General features: G+C 41.3%; 1 protein-coding gene across 2 annotated transcripts in view; it reads left to right on the top strand.

The window, feature by feature from the left end:
• The first annotated feature begins 1,376 nt into the window (after positions 1 to 1,376).
• Positions 1,377 to 18,388, top strand: part of hdac11 (histone deacetylase 11) — a 37,798-nt gene continuing 20,786 nt past the window's right edge. Inside the window, exons 1-5 of one of the 2 annotated variants that reach the window (XM_084063490.1) lie at positions 1,377 to 1,506; positions 3,241 to 3,325; positions 6,105 to 6,241; positions 8,098 to 8,198; positions 15,410 to 15,526. In XM_084063490.1, the coding sequence (XP_083919616.1) occupies positions 3,291 to 3,325; positions 6,105 to 6,241; positions 8,098 to 8,198; positions 15,410 to 15,526 (390 nt within the window). In that variant the 5' untranslated portion in view covers positions 1,377 to 1,506; positions 3,241 to 3,290. Of the gene's footprint in view, positions 1,507 to 3,240; positions 3,326 to 6,101; positions 6,242 to 8,097; positions 8,199 to 15,409; positions 15,527 to 18,388 lie in introns of both variants that reach the window. The other variant, XM_084063489.1, reaches the window with a different exon arrangement.

Here is an 18,388-nt window from a genome sequence, read left to right as displayed (position 1 = left end):
AATCTAACATGTTAAAAATGAAGTTTGAAGTTATAATGGGTTTGTATATGAAGTGGGCGTGTCTGATCAAATGTATATCAAATATCTAAATAGTGGATGCAGCGGTGGCCTAGTGGTTAGAGGGGCGGCCTTGATACCGGAAGGTCCCTAGTTCGATTCCCCAATACATCACATCAATCATGAATCACCGCTGAATAGCCCTTGAGCAAGGCTTCCATGCAGGGTCCGGCTGGAAACAAGCTTCGTGCTTAGTCCGACACCCTGGGTAAACAACAAACTTTGCTTTTGCTTTGCTTGAATCAAGCAACTTAAAAACGGTCTGGGGGGCTCACAAAAGCCTAAGTAGATGATAAAATGACCCAAAGTTTTTTTGAAAGTGTCATTCTGCATAATGAGTACTTTTACTTTTGGTACTTTAAGTACATTTTGATGCCAATACGTTTGTACTTTTACTCAAATAATTTTTGTAACAGAGTATTTCTCCATCGTATTATTGATACTTTTACTTAAGTAAAAAACAATGTAGTACTTTTTCCACCACTGTTTCCACTGAGCTTTATTCTAGTAGTGTAGCTGTAGTATGCAACCCTCGTAGACGTATTTATGATTCTGACGTTTTCAATCTACGAGAGTTGTAGGGTTCACGCCCCATGGAGACATGGACTTTCTGCACTATGCCTCTCAGATACTCCAAACAAATTAAAAATAAAGGTGCTTACCCCAAAGCCCCAAATGTTAACTACTTCTACGTGGTAGTAGTTTAATGTAATAATCCATATATTTCAATAAAGAAGTGTTTTAATGCCGTCTGTGGCCGATTCTGTCGGAAGTTCCCAATGGGCGGTAGTGACGGGTAGTGAGGGGGCGCATCCGGTGAAACCCGGAATTACACTCAATGTAAACAGGAAGTAAACGAGGGTGACAAAATGGCGTTCGGCCACAGACAGCATTAAAACACTTCTTTATTGAAAGATATGGATTATTACATTAAACTACTACCGCGTAGAAGTAGTTAACATTCGGGGCTTTGGGGTAAGCACCTTTATTTTCAATTTGTACACGTTTGGAGTGTCTGAGGGGCATAGTGCAGAAAGTCCATGTCTCCATGGGGCGTGAACCCTACAACTCTCGTAGATTGAAAAGTGCACAATGCCAGTCTGTCTGTCACTGTGCTGTTCTGTGCCAAGTGCGCAGCCAGCGTAACGTAAGCGACGGAACCACCACCAGTCAGTCTGCTGCTGCTGCTACGTCCTCTACGTAGCTTACGCACGTTGCGCAGCACAGAAACGCACACACACATACACAGAGTTGTCAGTGGAAATGTTGCTGCGTTGGGTTCGTTGTCACACAGAAATAATCCCGTTTGGACGGAGAACATGATCATCCTACCCTGAAACCCCCCCCCCCAAGACCAGCATTGTCTGTTGCGATCCGTGCGTTCTGTGCGTGTCTGTCTCTATCTATGTGTGTGTGTGTGCGTGCGTTGTACTGGTTATTTCTAAGCAGGTGAGTCCAAGTGAATATTATAAAGCTGTTTGTTGTAAATCACGTCAATATGAGGAAGGGATGCAACGTAAATGATGTTTAAATTAGTGTAAAATGAACGTAATCTCGCGGTAGAATGAGGATGTGTGTGTTAGAGGAATAACAATGTTCTTCCTCTGTCAAGTCTTTGGCTCTGTGTTTATGTGCTGCTGCGCCATAGTGCGCATGCGTCACTGGCACTGCCAGGACTATCATAGTCCAGTGGTTCTCAACCTGTGGGTCAGGACCCCGAGGGGGGTCCCCACCTTATTTTTGGGGGTCCCCACATGACAGTAAATCGACAATGTAAGGACTCAAATAAAGAAAGAAATATATATCATTTAAATACCTAAAAAGAAACTAAAGAAAATAACTTAAATGAAAAAAAGACCATTACTGCATCAAAAAGTAAGATTGTCTATTTTTCACAATATTTATCCGTGGAACCGAGTCAAACTAAATGTAATGCCTCATTCAAATAGGATTAATTAGGGGGGTCCCCAGTTAAAAATGAATAAATAATAATAATAGTAATAGTAATATATATATATATATATATATATATATATATATATATATATATATATATATATATATATATATATATATATATATATATATATATATATATATATAAAGGTAGGGTAAGTGATATTCCTTTAATATACGTGTTAAATAATATTGTGATCATTGCTATAGAGTGTTTGTTTAGTAACAGGAGTCTCAGTGTCTCCCCAGCTCTTTAATAAACAGAACATGCATTTGGAACTGGAACAATAATTTAAAAAGAAAAACATACAATCACACACACACACACACACACACACACACACACACACACACACACACACACACACACACACACACACACACACACACACACACACACACACACACAAAAACAGCTGATAAATGGATACTCTATCCTGATTGGTTGAAAATGTGCAACCCACCTGAAGATGCATGGAGACCCCTGTTATTGAACAAACACTCTATAACAATTACTATCAACAATAACAATACAATACAACATTGAAAAATAAACATTCATATGTCCCCCGGACAAGGCTTGTAACAGAAGGCCATAGAGCATTTGCCACAAGGGCTCCACATTTGTGGAATAAACTTCCTTTAGAAGTTAGACAGGCTACTACTGTCTCAGTGGCCACTTTTAAAGACTTTCTGTAGAATAGCTTTTTTAAACCTAGAGGATTGGACAATTATAGACTGTGTTAATTCCTAAACTCTATGTTATTGCCTCTTTGATGTTGTTTTTATTTTAAATTGAACGACCTGTGTTTTTGCTGTATTCCCCCCACACACTTGTTTGTTTGTGGTTTGTGTCTGTGAAGCATTATTTATCATTATACAAACGTCTAAAGTTTATTTCCTTTTTTTGTGAATATCAGCAGTTGACAGGAAATAATCTTGAAACCAAGCTATCCCCTACAGCAACACAATTCCACTGACAACACATGGTCTAATTACTCTTATTTAATAATTTATATATAAACATTTTTGTTTTGTTTTAACGAAAAAATCACTTCCCCTACACTTATGGCTATGTAAACATTGTGGTATGAGTTTCATGTGCAGATGTATGGTATTTGATAGTTGTTTGTTTTTCATTTGCAGATGTGTAGTATTTCATAGTTGTAGATTTTTTCATGTGCGGATGTATATAGTCTGTGATCGTTTTATATTTTTCATTTGCAGATGTATAGCATTTGACAGTAGATGAGAACAAGAAATGCCTGCTGGGGAAAATGTCTCACAAAGAAGATAGTGAACAGAAAAAAAGGTAAGAGCACAAACAATGAATAATAGACTTTACACTTTATTGTCCCACAAGGACTACTAGTCCAGTTATCAGACTGCTAAAATATAAACAACGGCACATACTGTTCAACGCAACAGCAAAACAGAAACAGACTGACAGTAGTACTCACTAAGGCCTGCTGTTAAGCCAGCTATGACTAGGTATTGCCCAAAGCCAGCTGGTTTGCACTTCAATATATATACCTCAATGAATTAGTAGGAAAGTCACTTACGCAAGTCCTACAGCTGTGTGCAGAGACTGCAAGTCCTTCAAATGAAGGGCCATTGAGGGTGCCCTAGCCTAGCACAGTGGTTCTCAATGTGGGGTCTGTGAGAGACCCTTTTCCACCAAAATAACTTTGGTACGAGAACTGGTTCCGTTCTAGATTCTTGGTGCTTTCACGGAACCGGCCACGAACCGGCTTGTGTTTCCACCTGTTCTAAGCAGAACAATAATTGGGGCCGGCATAGCTGAATGGTTAGAGAGCCAGGGGAGCAGGTGTCCCCTGGTTGGCCCAGGTTCGATTCCAGGCCTGGCCAGCGATCTGCCGAAAATGACTGGTTGAAGTGTCCATTTCACGGGAGAAATTCAATCGTCAATGACTTGTCAGTTTCCTTTTCTTTTTTTTTAATGATGATTCTTCGCTTTTTTTGACATTGTTTATATCGCATCTGCATCTTCCAACCTGTAGAACAGTGACACACCCAGTTTGGTTCCCAAGAAGGAAACAAAAATTGTTCCAGCTCTGAACCAACTATTACGGTTCTGAACCAATTCATTTTCAGTGGTATCTTTATCTGAGTGACAGCACTCGCTACATGTGTTTGTTGTTTTTGTGTTTTCACGCTCGTTCTACTCGCACACTAAAAACTCATAAAACTCAATGTTATAACATACCTGTAATGCATGTTCTGTGGGGTTCATAATTACTTTGATGAATAGGAGATCTACAAGCTCACAACAATGCTATACTTTGTGAGCTTGTAGATCTGCACTTGTTCTCTATTTTGGAACATGTTTTAATTGTTTTGAAAATAAAAAAATCTTAGAAATGTTTCTAGTCACTTGTTTTGCCCATGACAGGTCCAAAATAGGTTCACTAGTCCAGGGGTCGTCAATGTTTTTTCAGGCCAAGGACCCCTTAGCTGAGAAAGAGATGAAGCAGAGACCCCCACTACATATTGTATACAATTGTGTTGCAGATTAAACTTTTTCATAGATTTCATAGATAGCTTCATGGACTTGTTTGACAGCACTATCGCCAGCGTATTTTCAGACATTTATAACTCCCAGTACTTTGTAAACTTGACCTTAGGCACTGTACTTGGTCTGCTCTTTTTCCCTCTACACCAAACCTCTTTGCCGAAAATAGCAGATCTGCAAGCTCACAACACGTCACAGCGCGACGTGTTCTTGTATTAAAAGAGTAAAAGAAAAGGTTCCTATCACACACAGATTTGGCGACCCCCCCCCTGTAGTAACTCTAAGGACCCCCGTTGAAGACACAAGTGGTGCAATGTACCTAAGTACATTTACTCAAGTACCGTAATTAAGTACAATTTTGAGGTATTTTTTACTTTACTGAATACTTTTACTTCTACTCTACTACATCTCAGAGGAAAATATTGTACTTTTACTCCACTACAATTATATGAAAACTTGTTTACTAAGTTACTTTGTAGATTTTGATTATCATTACAAAACACACTGACCACTTCAGCCCTATATATATTTCGGCCAAATAGCAGATCTACAAGCTCACGATGCGTCGCATCGTGAGCTTGTAGATCGGCTATTTTCAAAATATTTTTGATACATTTTGAACCTGTGAAATGGGACATTCTGCACAATGACTTACTTTTACTTGTGGTACTTTTTGAATACTGCACTTCTACTTGTAACAGAGTATATCTACATTGCAGTATTAATACTTTTACTTAAATAGAACGTGTGAGTACTTCCATCACTGGAAGACATATGCACTAGATTGAAAGCGATTTATGTGCTTTGAATCAAACCGTTCCCGAGTACGCTTGGCTTCTCCCAGCTGGCCAGCATTCACACTGGCCAAGACTCGAGACCATTTCATTTAACAGTAATGGTAAATATGTGCCTCATGGGGGCGCTGTGGACTCTGGGGCTTTGGGAGAGAGAATGTCATTCACAGAAGAAAAGTCACTCTAGAGTGAATAATAAAGTTTGACTGTGTTCCTGACGTTGTCTTGAGTTATAATAACAGATCAACAATACACAACCAAAGCAGTGTGTGCACTGATCTTTGAAACCTCGAAATGTAACGTTGTCTCTGTTAATATGATATTGGCGTCACGGACGCATCCTTGGTATTTTAGCAGTGACGTCACAGACTCATCCTTAGTATATTTATCCTTATATACGCGTTCGCTACACATGTGTTTTTTGTTTATGTTTTTTCACGGCTCGCGCTACTCAAACGCTAGCGGGATTATTATTTCTTGTCAACATTCAAGTAGAACTATGAGAAGGTATAACCCAGCTAAAATAATGTGTCATTATAAAAATATATAAATGATATACGATTAGCAGTCCACTTCCTCCTGTTGGTACGGATGGATTCACATTGCATTGTTCCGTACTCGAATACGCATGATCCGGATCCGAGACTACCTCCGGAGGTGGTCCAGGGTGCGCACCCGGGACCATAGTGTGAATCCGCCCTTAGTAACATCTGTCTGTCTGTCTGTCTGTCTGTCTGTCTGTCTGTCTGTCTGTCTGTCAGCAGTGGTCTATACGACAGCATTCCCCCTACATGTCTGCCTATAGTCTACCACCCTGACTACAACATCACCTTCATGGGTCTGGAGAAGCTGCATGCCTTCGACGCCGGCAAGTGGGGCAAAGTGATTCGCTTTCTAAAAGGTACGTGACCATGACACCGCAGCACCAGAGGGCAGTGGTGTAAAGTAACTACAGTACATGTACTCAATTAATGTACTTACATACAATTTTGAGGTGTTTGTACTTTACCTGAGAATTTCCAATACTTCTACTCTACTACATCTCAGAGGCAAATGTTATGCTTTTACTCCACTACAATTATTTGAAAACTTTAGTTACTAGTTACTTTGTAGATACATTTCGGCCATTTGAAAATAGCCGATCTACAAGCTCACAATGCGTCGCGATGCGACGCATTGTGAGCTTGTAGATCGGCTATTTTCAAAAGATTTGTATACATTTAAAAGTTGTGAAATGGGACATTCTCCATGAGTACTTTCTATTTTGGTACTTTAAGTACATTTTGATACCAATACTTTTTTTACTTTTACTCAAGTAAATTCTGAATTTCTGATTTCTGAGTATTTCTACATTGCATTATTATAGTACTTTTTACACCACTGCCAGAGGCTGGAAAACTCGAATGTCCTAAACTGTTACTGTTCAGGAAATGGGGAAAAAATAAAAAATAACCCATGTTCCAATGGATCCAGTGTGTAGTTATTATTTAGTCACAATCTTCTTGTTGATACGCGTTCATTCGTTCAATATTTATGAAACCCACAGACTTAACCACTTTCAACCTGGCCTCCCTATATTGGGCACGTCATTATTATGTAAGACATTCATTTATGAAAAAAATGGGGAAAAAAAAGAATAAAGTTGAAACATGGAGAAAACACGTTTTTTGCTGACAGCAACGATAAATTGTAGGACACCTGAGTCATAGAACAGTCTGTGTGTGTGTGTGTGTGTGTGTGTGTGTGTGTGTGTGTGTGTGTGTGTGTGTATGTGCGTGCGCATGTGCGTGCATGTGTGTGTGCCTGTGTGGTGGTACAGGCACAGCAGAGCTAATTAGAGATAATTCCCTGCAGGAGTGTGTGCAGGTCAAACATTACTCTACACCTGAGGTACAATCTAATGCCAGGGTCACCAGACATGTATTTATTCAGCCACATGTGGATAATAAAAAGGGGGGGGGTCAGTGGCTCAGCAGGTAGAGCTCTTCGGAGGGCTCCAGGTTCGATCCCCGGCTCCCCCCCGGGTTGGTGGTGTAGTATTCTCTCGAGACGGAATGTTGACTCACAGTGTTAAAATGCTACCTAACTACACACTCACCGCCATATTATCAGCCTGTGAGCTCCATGGAGCCAATGTAAGACTTTACTGATTACTTTTAAAGCCCTGCATGGACAGTTATATTTCGATTACGCTGGTCCCTTAAAACAGTGGTTCTCAAACTTTGTTGTGTCAAAGACCCACAAATTGATATGCATTTAGCCAAGGACCCCCGCAATAAAAGAAAAACACAATTCGGTTCATTCGGCACGGGCCATTCGGTTCGGTACGGGGCCGTTCGCTTCGGTACACCGGTTTGGTTCGGTATTCTCCACCAGTGGTTCTCAAACCTTTTCATGTCAAGGACCCCCAAAATGAGATGTATTCGGCTGTGGGACCCCCCCATCTCAAAAATATTTTGTGCCAGGGATTTCTTCAAAGAATAGCAGATCTACAAGCTCATCTCGGTGCCGCGCTATGAGCTTGTAGATCTGCTATCTTTTAATAGCGAAAGTATAAAATATAGTTTAAGTGGTTAAAATGATTGTTATGCTATATTAACTCATTTTGCTGGGGACCCCTGGTACCCCCCAAGGACCCCTGGGGGTCCCCGGACACCAATACACCCCTGAGTGCACTACTGTATATAGCACCTCGTAGAGTAGGGAGTGGTTTCAGATGCAGTCATGGTGGTGTGTGTGTTTGTCTTTCTCTGTCAGAGGAGCATCTGATCAGTGATGAGAACATCGTGGAGGCCCGGGAAGCGACGGAGGACGACCTACTGGTGGTCCATACGAAACGATACCTACGTAGTCTGAAGGTACCTGTCTGTCTGTCTGTCTGTCTGTCTGTATGGTTGAAATAAAATACAAAATGAAGTGCTTGGAGATGCATTCATCACTAAAGCTTTATGTGCCATTCAAGACTACAAATCTAAATAAAAAAAGAAAGATCTAATGGAAAGTTGTCATATTGACATTTAAGGTGGGTTGATTCAATTATGGCGTCGGGGATAATACATAATGGGCCCTATTTTCGCCGGTGCCTTACCATTTATCCCAAAACTTTTTTTTGCTATTTTTATAAACATTTTCAAATAGTTCAACCAGTCGATCTATATCGACACGTTGTGTGAGCTTGTAGATTGGCTATTTGAACAATTTGAAAATGTTTTTAAAAATAGTAAAAAATGGCGAAGACGTTTTGGGATAATGGCTAAGGCGCCGGCGAAAAATGGGGCCCCTCATCCCCATCGGACATAAACATGAATGGCCACCAGCAACATGGATCCCCCCCACCCCTCCAACAGTGTGCCTGTGGCCTTGTGGCCCCTGGTGAGACTAATTTTCATGGCAGACCCCTGACCAGTGTTGGTGCGGATCGGAGCAACGATGCGCCTCACAAGTCCATATATGTTACGTTTGTGACGTCCACTGTTCCCCCATTAGGCTATTTTAATATACTGTAGGATTATTACAAAACATACATTAACCATTTAAGCCCTTATTTTATGCTGTATCTACAGTATTAAAAAATAGCCAATCTACAAGCTCACAACGTGTTATAATGGGTTGTTGTGAGATTGTAGATAAAAAAATAATAATAAAAAAAGTTTGAGGGAATTTTTTACTCCAGTAAAATAGTGAATACAGGCCTTTTACTTGTAACAGAGTATTCATTACATTGTGATGTTGCTGCCTTTACTTGAAATGGAACCCTGTCCAAATCAATCAGGTTGTGATGATAGCTCATCTGCTAGTGCTTACAATGAGCATGAGTCATCCTCCTGTGATTTATCTCCCTCTCTCACGCACACGCACACACACACACACACACACACACACACACACACACACGCACACGCACACGCACACACACACACACACGTTTGTATTACTATACTTGTGAGGACATCAACACTTTAGGACAGCCATGTTATGAATGCCATTTAAAAAAATAATTGCCATTTTTAAACGTAAGCCTAAAGCCGAAAAACAGCAGATCTACAAGCCCACAACGCGTCGCGCTGCGACGCGTTGTGAGCTTGTAGATCGGCTGTTTTCCTGTGCATGACACTGGCGCGCAACTAAGTATAAATCATGTTGAACTGTAATTCCAATCCCTAAACCTAACCTCTAAGACACCTAAATGTCTAGTCCTGACCTGTTTTTCTAATTGTAAACGTATCTCTAAAAATGTTTTTTTAAACTATAAAACAACCATTTGTCTTGTGAGGACCAGGAAAACGGTCCTCACAATGTATATTTCTTCAAATTCTACTATACTTGGTCCTCGCAAGAATAGTAATACAAACACACACACACACACACGCTGACAAGTTGCTGCTGCTCTGCAGTGGCGTTGCGTAACGCTCAATTAAAGGTAAGTACCAAAACAAAAGCAACATGGGTAAATGGAGTGGACTGAAAGCCAGACGCTCTTCAGTCAGTGAGATAATGAAGCAATCCGCATCCCTTCATGTGCTAATGCTACAGCCGGTAGAGCTAATATCAACGCATGTACTATAACAGTGGTTGAAAAAGGACTCAAATTCTTACTGGACTAAAAGTATCGATACTGCAATATAGAAAATACTCTGTTACAATTAGAAGTCCAGAATTCAAAATGTAATTGAGTAAAAGTACAAAAGTATTGGCATCAAAATGTACTTAAAGTATCAAAAGTAAAAGTACTAAATGTGAAAATAGCAGATCTCAATAGCAGATACAAGCTCATCGCGACACGTTGTGAGCTTGTAGATCGGCTATTTTCAAATAGCCTATGTATAAAATAGGGCTGAAGTGGTTAATGTATGTTTCATAATATCATGGTTTGTATCTGAAAAGTAACTAGTTACTAAAGTTTTCAAATAATTGTAGTTGAGTAAAAGTACAATATTTGCCTCTGATATGTAGTGGAGTAGAAGTAAAAGTATGGAAAATATGACGAGAGAGAGAGACAAGAAACAAGACAAAGAAAAACTGTGTTTACATAACACAACGTTTTTTTTTACCAACTATTTCCCTCTTTACCCACAGTAATCAGGCACTGTAGTAGTGTGGTGGTGTTTACCTGCAGTAACACATAATAGCCAAACAACGCTTACCAAAACAAACAGTGAAAACACCAACATAGGCCTATAGCCAGATGACAATGTCTTGCCGCAAGTAAACACCATCACACTACTCCAGTGGCTGAGAACTGCTGGTATAAATGAAAGATAACAATGAAATATATATGATTTGTTGTTAATTGTTTTCAGAGAGAGAGAGAGAGAGAGAGAGAGAGAGAGAGAGAGAGAGAGAGAGAGAGAGAGAGAGAGAGAGAGAGAGAGAGAGAGAGAGAGAGAGAGAGAGAGAGAGAGGTTCAGACCGGGGCTAATGTCACCCCAGACACACAGAGATGGTGGTCAAACATTTAAAGAAAATGATAAAATGCATGCGAGATTAGATTTAATTTGCTACGTGTGGAAGGATGGTTTGTCTGGTGGTTCCAATTCTGAGGATGGATTCCTATAGCTCTGACATGTTGACGTGTTGTGAATGTTCTTTTTTTCCAATGATGGAATGCTCTGTATGTACGAGCACTCTGAATTAGAAGTAAGACTAAGATGGATGCATGTGTATCTACAGCAGGGGTCTTCAACGTTTTCAGGCCAAGGCAAGGACCCCCTGAGAGAGAGAGAGATGAAGCCTCTCACGCTGCGAGGCGTTGTGAGCTTGTAGATCTGCTATTTTTGGCTAAAGTTCTCCTCAGAAAAGGGATGCTAGGGTTCAAGTGGTTAATGTAAAAAAAAAGAAATCCTATCACACAAAGATTTGGCGGACCCCCTGTAGTAACTCAGGCGTTTTTTAGAATCGGTCTAGATGGGTTAAGAAAATGTTTAAAAAAAATCAGAAATGTAAAAAAAAATAGTGAAAATGATGTACTTTCTAACTTATTTGGGTGTTTGCATCTTTCAATACTCACCACCACACTTTTTACCAGGTGCTCGAAGAGCGCCGGGTCTACAGACAGGCTGGGACATAGTCCGACACCTAAGTGACACCTAAGTGTCATTGGCTGTCCTGGCTGTCCTTCACTCCTTTAAGCCAATGGCGACACGAATGGGGAGACGGCCCGCCCCCCCGCAGTAACCGTGCTCTGCTCCGCTCGCCTCATTGCAACAGTTGTTGCAGACAGTGCAAGTTTTACTGCAGCCTCAGGCAGGAGGGTTAGCCTAAATGCTAGCGTGCTTCATTAGACCTAGTTTGGCTATTAAGTTATTATTTGGCCATGTTCACACTGACTTCAATCTTCGCTATTGTTGGGAAGACCCGTGTGGTGTCAAAAAATGTTGCCACCACTTATATAAAAAGCATTATTAGCGTTTAGCGTCGCAGATTCTGTTGCCAGGTCTGGCGAGAGAAACAAGCAATCCGAAAAACAAGTAATCAGGTCTATGAAAACACACACAAACACACACACACACACACACACACACACACACACACACACACACACACACACACACACACACACACACACACACACACACACACACACAGCACCTGGTAGAATATGACTTTTCAAGTCATTTCTTTCTTTTTTACTCCTCTACAATAATCTTTGACATATTTATTGATAACAAAACGTATGTACAATTACATACATTGTTTTTAAGTTGCTTGATTCAATATTTAGATATTTGATATTCATTTCATCAGACACGCCCCATTCCCAAATAAACCCATTGTAACTTCCATTTTAACCATATATATATATATATATATATATATATATATATATATATATATATATATATAAAATCATACACTAAGTTGGCGGTGCCCATGATCGCACCTATGACCTTGTGGTCTAAAGGCAGGAGCTCAACCAACTGAGCTACCCAGACACATATGCTCATGCTCATCACTCTGGCTGACCTTCTCTTCAACTCAACCTGTTGATATACCGTAAATTTCGGACTATAAGCCGCGACTTTTTTCCCATTTTTCGACCCTGCGGCTTATATAACGGTGCGGCTTATCTATGGATTTTTATAGCTAACGGCCACTAGGGGACCTCCTAAATCTAGGGATTTTACACCCGCGGCTTATAGTCCATTGCGGCTTATATATGTACAAATCATTCAATTTAGCTGCTGCGGCTTATATTCAGGTGCGGCTTATAGTGCGAAAATTACGGTACTCTTCCTTTACGATTATACCTAGGCCTACCCCATTTCTCCTCTCGTCCACCCCATGGCAGAACAGTTAAACCCCTTCCAAAACTCATGGTCTTGCCCATTGAGATTAATAATCTCTCTAGAAGGGAGACATACAGTAGTCTACAACAAGGTAGCTATAATGGTGAAATGTTTCCCAAAATGTGCAAGCAATATAGATACAGTATGAGTCTGACATATTAGATTTTTTGAAAAAAAAAAAAAACCTGCATAGCCTAAGCCTATGCAATGAGCTGTAGGGGTGGGCATGACGATTTTCTGCCAAGGAGCGGTTTTGGTGCAAAACAAATGCTTGCAATGGATTCAGAATCATAAAAAAAAAACTAGTTTGACCCCTCACATGCTACTTAAAGCAGAATTAAATTATTATTATTATTATTATTATTATTATTATTATTACCCTTATTATTATTATTATTATTATTATTATTAAGGTTAAGGGTACCCTAACTTTCAGCAGCTGTCAAAAAATTCCTTAGGAAAATTGAATTTCAATATTTATGAGATGTGTTACTAGACACATTTACAAACACATTGGTGAAGACATTTCTTGGTAAGGAATTTATTCCAGGTTTTGTCTGATAATATTCCATGACTACAAACAGGTTTGAAAGTGAAATATCCCTTTAAGTGAAAGGAAAAAATAAATAAAAAAATCCAAGTACTTCTTCCATCACGGCAGTGCAGACAGTGACATTTTTAGAAAGCTTTTTTTTCGGGACTTCTATCATGTACTGTAGCTGTACCTATATCAAAGGTCACCGTGACTGTAAATCTCCCATTACAGCAAAGGGAACAAAGCTATCAGTAGCTGTCTCATGGAGGATTTATTTCTTTCTGCTCTCCTCTGCTGAATATAGACGCATAATCTCAGAGGGGGCTCCATGCAGAGACGTTATCTCTGTAATCTCATGTGAATTAGCATTCTCTCTGTATTCACTGTATCTCTATTTTCATATCAGAGGCTCTGCGCTAGACGGATGCCTAAAAGCCAGTGTCAGCATTCTCTGCTCAGCTTTTCCATCCCTGTTAATGTCACTCTGGGAGTATACAAATGGAACCAAATGGACCCTTACGGGTCCATTTGGTTCCATTTGTGCACTTCCATTTGTGCACGCACATCACAACGCCTCGCAATATTTATCTGTAAAACCGAGTCAAAAATCCACTCCAGTGAGCCATTGCAGTTTTTTTTCCTCTGTGTTATGGGGCCTTTTCAGCTGCAATGGAAAAAAAATCACACCCTGTGTGAAGAGAGTGGTGCCTTTGATGAGCCCCGTATTGATGTTGTCATCAATGTTTGTTTATTGGACATACATACATACGGACGGACACACAGACAAAGTCAGATATAGGAGTGGTTGGCACCACTCAAAAATAACCTATTTGCCTGCGGGTGTCGCTGTTGAAGGATTTTGCTTGTCAATCATTGCCCCTGCGATGATTGACACTAGGCAATATATTAGCTAGGTAGCTAATATATTGCACTTTTACCTTAGCTCTTAGTTGCTTGTTTTAGAAGAGAATGCACACAAGACTTCTGGTGATTAGTAGTTTTGTTCCCTACCTATGTTGAATGCACTTATTGTAAGTTGCTTTGGATGCTAAATGACTGTAATGTAAATGTAATGTACAAATGTAACCAAATGCGGGTCCATGTGGTTCCATTTGTACACTCTCAGTGTTATGGGGGTCCTTGAAATTAAAAAGTTTGAGAACCACTGATCTAGAAATAAATACAAATTCCATTAATAATTGTGCAGCTACAAGTTCTACAATTACTACATCAACTGAAGTGTCCAAAATACAAAATAATTGATGACTGTGAATGACATATTCATCATGTGATAAATGACATGGTATAGGAATGGCATTATACTGACATACTCGCCGATACCGTTACCGGTATTTTGGGCAGTGCAGCTTTTCCGATACTGGTATTGGTATCGGAACAACTCTAGCCCCTAAGCAAGACACTCAACCCCTAACTGCTGACCCCTGAGCTCCCCAACCGGGAGCAAATGGGTCTAGTTATTTTATTTAAGTCTTGTCCTTAGACACATCGATGACCTATGCTAAAAAAAAACAACAACAGCAACACACAAACATGTCAAGAGAAGCTAACGATGGAATAGCCTCCCAGTCAGTCTAAAGGAAAGCCCCACCTTGTGTACCTAAAAAATGTCACAAAAATGTCCCAAACATGTGAACCTCAATACATTTGAATTCTTAGATATTTCAAATTAGGCATTTCAGTTAGGCTTAAACTAGGAATGGTATTCTTAAAATATATATATTTTCAGGCAGTTGTATGTTCTCTTCTGTATTTGTTACGTTGGTAATGTAGTGTTTTTATATGTGGGGACTGCGGATGGAAACACTTCTAGCTAAATCCACCATTGTGTTCATTTGATTGAATTCACAACGTCCATGTATTGAATGTTCATTCATGTGCATCGTCCCGTCTAAATAAACACAAAGTAAAAGTTGTGTGTGTGTGTGTGTGTGTGTGTGTGTGTGTGTGTGTGTGTGTGTGTGTGTGTGTGTGTGTGTGTGTGTGTGTGTGTGTGTGTGTGTGTGTGTGTGTGTGTGTGTGTGTGTGTGTGAACAAACTCGCTGTTACAACTGCAGTGTAGACTCACTCCTAATTTCTCCTAAATTCGACTGATATAGGTGCTTGGTCTACCTATGATCCTAGATGACCATTTCTATGCATTTGATGTAACCTCTTGTTTACCTTGCTTACTGTAAGTCACTCTGGATTAAGAGCGTCTGCTAAATGCCTACATTGTGCTTGTCCACAGTGGTCACTGGTGGTGGCGACCATCACAGAAATCCCTCCCGTCATGTTCCTGCCCAACTTCCTGGTCCAGAGGAAGGTCCTGAAGCCGCTGAGGACTCAGACAGGAGGGACCATCATGGTAGGGTGCAGTTCATTCATTTCATCACCTAAAAGTATGACCTAAAATGTTGGTCGAATACCTTTTTTCACTGATATAAACTACATGAAAACTAACTAAAAACTAAGCTATGATGACTAAAACTGTGACTATATTGACAATTTTGTCAACAAATAAAAACTAGACTAAAATGTAGGGACTAGTGGGGAAGAGATCCAGTAGAACTAAGTCAAGCCATTTTATGCTTGGCTGCTCTCGGTGGGTCGTGCTCTGGAAATAGGCGATCTACAAGCTCACAAGCTACAAGCTTGGAGATCTACTATTTTCGGCACGCAGCGAAGTATACATCAGCCATTACGACGCCATCAAGGACCGGCAAAATACATTTTAGTCGAATAAATCAACTGTAGAACTAAAGCATTTCAGTACGACTCAACTAAAGTACGACTATTAACTAAATGAATTTGAATTTGATTCAAAAGACTACGACTAAAACTAAATACAAATTTGCTGTCAAAATTAACACTGGTAGGATGTCACAAATAATAATACAACTCTACTATACATGATGATCAGATGCGTCACAACCCGCTCGTGGGGCCCTGATAAACAAAGCAGGAAGACTGTTTAAGGCTGTTTAAAAGTGTGTGAAAAAGTGTTGCAGCAGGTGTAAACTCAACCTAAGGAAACACACAAAAGGTGCTGTTCATCTGGGAGAGAGAAAGGGTTAAAAGGCCGGCACCCACTCTTATAGGGCCCCTGGGAGCACTGGCCAGGTGCTCCCAATGCACCTAATTGGAACCCTTAGCCCAGCCTAAAGGACCTGTGGGAAGAACACAAGACAAGGGGAGTACACAATACACAGACATGTATGTCCTGCATGCCAGGCCAAAGGAGCTGTGACTGATGGCAATACAACTGATAATTATTCTAAACCTAATTATTACCCATTTAAAGAGTCTGCCCAAGCTGGGTCATCAATTTGCCATATTAGGGAAAGTAGGACGTCTCACGGATGTCTCACGAAGCTTTACACAAACGTCATGCGAATCCCAGCATAAACATTATGCGACGCTCGGCACAAATGTCATGCGAATCCCCTTATACTGTAGGGTTTGTTTGGCCTATCAGAAAGCCCTGCCGATCAGTCAAGCTGAGGTCAGTTAGGTCTTCAGGAAGCCCAGAATCTCTGTCGGGTCTGTCTCTCTGTCAGACCCAAGTTCAGGCCACTCCGCATGCATGCTTTTTAGCGGCGCTAGCCGAGCGGATCCTGCTCTATACCTGACTTTGTCCGTGTTAACCGTCAGCGTTCTGATTGGTCAGACCCGTCAACGTTCTGATTGGTCAGACCCGTCAACGTTCTGATTGGTCAGACCCGTCAACCGCGCGGATCCTGCTCTATACCTGACTTTGTCCGTGTTCACCGTCAACGTTCTGATGGGTCAGACCCGTCAACGTTCTGATTGGTCAGACCCGTCAACAAAGTGATTGGTCAAGCTTCACGTGACACATGGCTATAAACACATTATAAACACATATCGATGACACAATGTATCAAAGGTGCCGCTACCTTCACACAGGGTGTGATTTCTTCATGCATGCATGCATGTACAGTATGTATTTAATCTGTTGTATATCGCCCTCTGAGTTAAGCCCCGGACAGACTGACACGCAGATATTTGGTGACTTTTTGGTGGAATATTTGGTGACTTATAGATAGATAAATGGGTATCGGCTTCCCTGATTGGACAAAGCCGCCCATCGGCCTTGTGGATTGGCCAAACTTAGCATGATATTTGTACCGTTGTACCAATATAAGTTGTAGCGTGTGCCACAGGACTTAATTATTTTGAAGCAATAGGGGTGCATGTATTTGTTGTCATATACTGTACGGTTACTGGGGTGTGTTAAATGTTGCACTGGACGGTACATCTGAAGGGAGAAAAAGATAAAAGCCGCCATGCTGCCGTGTCTGTGGCCCAAAAGGTGTACCTCTTCAGAGGGAACGGCAGCGCCAACAACACCGTTCAGATCGATGTGCACATCTTCAACACCGTGTCTTTGCTCTGGATGAAGTTGCCCCCGGTGGAAACCGGAAGAGGAGAAAGTCCCCTCGAGGTTCCCTCCATGTGCTACTTGAACACAGCCGTGCTGATAGACGATACCTACACCCCGCAGATCTACATCTGGGGGGTGTATTATCAGGAACACAACATTCTTTACGCGTTTGACGTCAACGCCCACATATGGTTCAGCCCCGAGGTCTCCGGGACCGTTCCCGCGGTGAGGTGGGGCCACTCGGCCTGTGTCTTGGAGAAGGTCATGTATATCTATGGAGGTTACACCCAGCTGGCCGGATGCACCAATGACCTCTACAAGTTGGACACCGCGACGATGGTCTGGTCTTTAATTAGCACCAGAGGCGCTGCGCCGCCCGTTTCGTCGTGTCACTCCGCCACCATCATCGGGACAAAGATGTTTGTGTTTGGAGGCCAAGGTGTCCGCGGCCAGGACTACCAAAGCGTCAAGGTGTTTGACACAGAGACCAACGGCTGGCTGAGCGTACCCTCTGCACAGCTTCTTCCCGGACGACGCTGGTGTCATTCAGCCTTTGCCTACAACGGGGAGCTGTACATATTCGGCGGTTACAACTTTGATCTTAACCGAATGTTCAACGATCTGTGTAAATTCAATCTGGAGACCTACTCCTGGACGAAGGTTGAGCCCAAGGGGAACCAGCCGATGTCCCAGAAGTATAGGATGTGCTGCTGCATGGTGGGCGACCGTATCATCCTCTTTGGAGGCTACGGCTTTGAATCTAGCGACCTGTACATCTTAGACTTAAGTCCTAGTCTGAAGACACTATGCAAGCTGGTGGTTATT

This window comes from Gymnoscopelus microlampas (genome assembly GCF_963454915.1).
Source record: "Gymnoscopelus microlampas genome assembly, chromosome: 7".
Taxonomy (NCBI): domain Eukaryota; kingdom Metazoa; phylum Chordata; class Actinopteri; order Myctophiformes; family Myctophidae; genus Gymnoscopelus; species Gymnoscopelus microlampas.
The sequence above is the reverse complement of the archived record's forward strand: the minus strand, read 5'-3'. Positions and strand labels throughout refer to the sequence as shown.